The sequence below is a fragment of the Lichtheimia ornata genome, assembly GCF_029851405.1.
Source record: "Lichtheimia ornata isolate CBS 291.66 chromosome Unknown scaffold00246, whole genome shotgun sequence".
NCBI lineage: Eukaryota > Fungi > Mucoromycota > Mucoromycetes > Mucorales > Lichtheimiaceae > Lichtheimia > Lichtheimia ornata.
Window position 1 is genome coordinate 320 of NW_026695565.1, and position 4,983 is coordinate 5,302.

The following is a 4,983-nucleotide window of genomic DNA, read 5'->3' on the forward strand; positions in this document are numbered from 1 at the left end:
GGATGTATCACGGCATACATATACCATGACCCACCCCCACAATAAAAGACAAAAGATGATTAGCATATTGGTATCCAAGAAGTGTCACTGATTCAACTTGCCTTTTCAAGTACAATCCCATGCCCCAGTGGGTAACATGATGAGTGAATCGCCCTTTGGCTCTTGATCCACGAGGAGAAGACACCACAAATGCTTTGTGACTTAATCGTAGCATGGGAACAAGGGATCCTTGGAACGATACGTCATCGCCATGGCAGCGCCCTAAAAGTGATAGGCGTTGATGTGCAAGAAACTCCCGTCGGGATACCTACATGCCGATCCTTCCGTATGTGCAAGCAACTGGCATAGCTGAAATGCACGCCTGAATCTGGGCTGGGGTTTTCCATCCACCAAACTCTCTCGCAATTCTTGCTGAGAAACTCTATGGGCACCTATATATAATATGCATGTGAGTGATTAAAGCCATGGCATACATTGTAAGTAACTTACTATGCGTCTTCATTGAAGACTACTTCGTCAAAGGGATCGATAAAATCGGTCCCCATGATCTCTGCAAGGATATCGTCTCCGCCCATGACTAATGAATCAAAAGTTAGTATCATACAAAGTCATTCATCCCAATGTGCAAGTATACTTACATGAATCTGCTTGTTCAGCATGTTCAGACAAAATTGGTGATGCAAGCTCTGCCTCCGTAAAGAGCAATGTGGATGATGATGATGCCGATGGTAATACAGGTGATAATAATGATGGTATCGGCGATAGTGATGATGATATCGGTGATAATGATGATGGTATAGGCGATAATGATGATGCAGATAGTATAGGTGATGATGATGATGGTATAAGTGGTGATGATGATAGTGGTGGTATATATGATGATGATGATGTTGTTGTCTCTGGCCGTTGGAGCCGTCTTCTTGGACTTAGTATAGGCCTATACTCGTATCCTACGGATGAGGCTGTGGATGCGGGTGATGGTGGTGATGATGGTGGCGGTGATATTAATGGTGATGGTGGTGGCCTTGGTGGTGATGGTGGTGATGGTGGTGGTCTTGGAAGTGGAGGTGCTTGATTCCCACTTGGTCTCTGCCATCGAAGGCGACTTCTAGGCCTTATGACAGGCCTTCGGAACTGTAACCGTGATCGGTTGTTGTTGTTGCTGCTTCCTGTGCTTGACGCAACAGGTATTGCTGATGCCGCTGGTGCTGATGATGCTGCTGCGACTACTGCTGCTACTACTACTTCCGGTGTTGCCTCCGGATGAATGATGGGTGGTGGTGGGATCACCTGGGTATACAAAATTGGCGGTTGTGGTTGTTGTTGTTGTGGTGGTGGCGGTTGTGGTTGTTGTTGTTGTGGTGGTGGCGGTTGTGGTGGTTGTTGTGGTGATGGCGGTGGTGGCAATGGCGATTGTGGTTGTGGTTGTGGTGATGGTGTTCCCATCGTGACATCTTCCAAGCCTTGTACTTGTGGCTCTGGGGCACCTACGTCCCCTATAAAGGTGAAAAAATGAGTTAATATAAAATCATATCATTTGATATCAATCCCAATATGCAATGCACTTACCATTCTCAACGATTTCTTGTAGCTCTTCTGGGGTATCATGAAATGCATCGGGTATATCGGTATCTGGCTCATATATATCGAGCGTGCTGAGAGCTTCACCTATAAAGAAAATCTATTAGCATCAAAGTCTTGCTGAAGAGAAGATCCTTTCATATAGAATACTTACAAAGCTCGTCCATGGATGATGATGATGATGATGATGGTGATGACGATGATGATGACGATGACGATGCAGATGATGATGATGATGATGCAGACGATGACGATGCAGATGATGATGATGATGACAATGATGATGCAGATGAAGAAGATGATGATGATGCAGATGAAGATGCCAATGAAGAAGATGCCAATGCTGATGATGATGCAGATGATGATGAAGATGCCAATGATACTGATGATGATGTTGTTGTTGCTGCTGTAGTAGTAGTAGAACTTGGTGACGGTAAACCGTACACATGCTGCATGGCTTTATGCATAGCCATTCCTCGAAGCAAGCTTTGGTGGTGACCGTGTGCTTGTAACTTGCTTGGATGGTTTGAAAAGATCCACAGCTGATGATGGAGTTGAAAACCGCATCACCCTCAAGGCCGACATGTTGCCATGGTGACGGCGCACTTGTGCTACTGGTCGTGTAGAAAACAACATACCAGGATACTCGCAGGCTTGCGCCTTGCATGGAACCACTGGAGCTACCCAGGGTTGACGATTAGCCAAGACAACAGGGCTAGTAGGCACCTGTGTCGAATCACTTACCTTTTCCCTGGCCGCCCGCAACGGCACGCCGGCCGAGCAGTCAGCATTGCTGGCAATCGGGACGTGAGTCAACCGATTGTTGGGACGCGAAAGCCCCCACCGAACCAAAGGAAAAACGACACCGAGAAAGAAGGCAATTGGCACCACCCACATGAAATGTACTTGTTCGAAAACGTTCCACTTCAATGCGGTGAGCACGAGCACAAGAGGGAAGAAGCGAGCCGGTTCTTGATGAACTTGAGATGGCATTGCGGAAAGAGGAGGAACTATTGCCATGGATACAAGGCCAACTTAAATACACTCCCGCCCACACAGTCCCATTTCACCCCCTCTCGATCTCACTTTGCAAATGGTGCGTTACCAAGTCAACGTACGTGTAGAATTGTGTGTAGATTACTGCAAAGTAGTTTATTTGAATAAAAAGTCTGATTGGGAAGGAAATGGACCCATCAAGGTTTCATAGCAACCATAGTGCAGATTGCCGTCGTTCTTGATTCCTCTTGACACTTGGCGTGTTATTAAGTCTTATTTACGTGTATAATGATGGGTTCGTTTTGAAAATACAATTACTCTAATGAAAAAGGCTCTTTGGGGTGCAAATGAGCGCGTCGAAGCTCTATAACTACCACGCTATGAAGGCTAAAACCTCTAGAATCAAGGCACAGGATTTGGTATGTTGCCAGGAGGTACATTCAAATGCAGTGATCATTTTCGTTCTCACAAAGACACCATGGTTGTCTATAGAAGTTTCGAGCAATCGCTGATTCAATGACTCCTCATCCTCATGCATGTAGTACCCAGTGTGCCTTGTGCATGATTTCGTTATCAAAATCACACCCCGACCTGTAATAGTGAGCTTCATTTAAAAAGCACATGTCTGTTGCTGTCATCCACCACGAGCATAGACACTTTTAGTATAGCAATCAACACCATCATGCCTTCATTTGTGAAAAATCATAAAGCTACCCATATCTTCAAATCTGTACGATCAAGCGAGACGTCTTGCGAGAGAAAAAGAATGACGATCAGGAGGGTGCCTGAAAGCGCTCGCTGACAAAGCCTCAGCCCAAAAGGTCACTTCAATATCAATATCACTCATCTCAGGTCTCATATTTCGACAATCGATAGTTTCATATGCACTCGTCATTTTTGTTCTCATAAAGGCATTATATTTCTACTTGTAGGATTATCCATACGCGCTATCATAGGCGGACCTTAGTATAGGCGTCTAGGGGAAAGCATCCATTATGCACTCCTCACCAATAAGATCGACCCTTCAACCCGCCCCCACTCTCGGCTAGTTACACAAACGTCCTTCTACATCTTTGGCTCTACTAGAGTGAGGCGATTGACAATGAACAAAGATCACCTATTATATAGCATCCCGCTTACAGCATATGTAAAACATAAAGGTGCCTGTATCTCTAAACTTTACAATGAAACGTGGGGTCTTTAATAGAACAAGCTGCTCGGCGGGGTGAAAGCGATCTTGTGTCAAACAATGAAGTTCATCGTGACCGATCCCAGATTCACTCAATGTCGCTACCAGCCAAAAAATATTTTCGTCGTCGTCGAAAAAAATTCAAGAGGTCAATCCACTTTGGCTGGTGGCGACATTCGCGAAATCTGGGATTGGCCACGATGAACTTCATACTTTGACACAAGGTGCAGTTGGCCAAGCTGAGCACATTGCTCCAATAAAAACCCCACGTTTCATTGTAAAGTTTGGAGATACAGGCACCTTTATGTTTGTAAGCGTGATGCTATATGAAGAGTGGTCTTTGTTCATTGTAAAGTAGATAGACCCTGAGGGAGCCAAAGATGCAGGAGGACTTCTTTGTGTGACTCAGCTGTTTTGCATGACTGGAAGGATGGAAAGATGATAATGTATAGTATTGACAATAGCCCATACATTGCGAGCTAACAGCAATTTCCTCACAATCGGCACTGTTGCCCACTCTATGACATGTGAGCGATTCTTCTCCTCCAGACATTCATTTCCTTGATTCAATTATCTTGATCCGGGCTGATTTGGCTGAGCTACGGTCAAAGAGAGATGACATCGATCCATACATCAGCATACATTCGAATGTCTCAGCTCATTAATCCTTGTTCGACCGTAACTCAACCAAATCAGCTCGGATCAACCTACTTTAATCATGGAAATGAATGTCTGGAGCAGGAGAATCATTCCCATCATGTGGATTTCGCAACAATGCTGATTGGATAAAAGTGGCTATTAGCTGCCAATGTATGACCTGAAAATGAGGGTTGCGTACCTGTCATGCATGGTCCCTGAAGTCCAAACTTTTTAACCCAGTTACACAAAGAGGTCCCTCTGCATCTTTTGCTCTGCCAGGGTCCAGCTCCTTCACAATGAACAAAGTCCACTCTTCATATAGCATCACGCACAGAACATAAAGACAGCCATATCTCAAGATTTCACAATGAAACGTGGGGTTTTTAATAGAGCAATGGGCTCGGCTTGGCCAACAGCACCTTGTGTGAAAGTTTCGCGTTCAATGTCGCAAACAGCCCAAAAAATATTTTGGAGTCGTCGTCGTCGAAGAGGTCGACCCCTGGATCCAGTTTGGCTGGTGGCGACATTGCGAAATCTGGGATTGGCAAGCTTGATCGTGAAACTTTCACCCAAGGTGC

General features: G+C 45.2%; 2 protein-coding genes across 2 annotated transcripts; both read right to left on the bottom strand.

Annotated features, from left to right (window-relative positions):
• Nucleotides 1-201: 201 nt before the first annotated feature.
• Nucleotides 202-2,054, bottom strand: O0I10_013113 (uncharacterized protein; the record flags this gene model as incomplete). The annotated part of the gene is made up of 5 exons (XM_058492951.1): nucleotides 202-261; nucleotides 312-431; nucleotides 1,291-1,496; nucleotides 1,570-1,668; nucleotides 1,736-2,054. 5 exons carry the CDS (start codon nucleotides 2,052-2,054, stop codon nucleotides 202-204), a joined length of 804 nt encoding a protein of 267 aa, XP_058336282.1.
• Nucleotides 2,055-2,192: 138 nt separating this feature from the next.
• Nucleotides 2,193-2,574, bottom strand: O0I10_013114 (uncharacterized protein; the record flags this gene model as incomplete). Its single annotated transcript, XM_058492952.1, has 2 exons — nucleotides 2,193-2,261; nucleotides 2,326-2,574. 2 exons carry the CDS (start codon nucleotides 2,572-2,574, stop codon nucleotides 2,193-2,195), a joined length of 318 nt encoding a protein of 105 aa, XP_058336283.1.
• Between the last annotated feature and the right edge of the window lie 2,409 nt (nucleotides 2,575-4,983).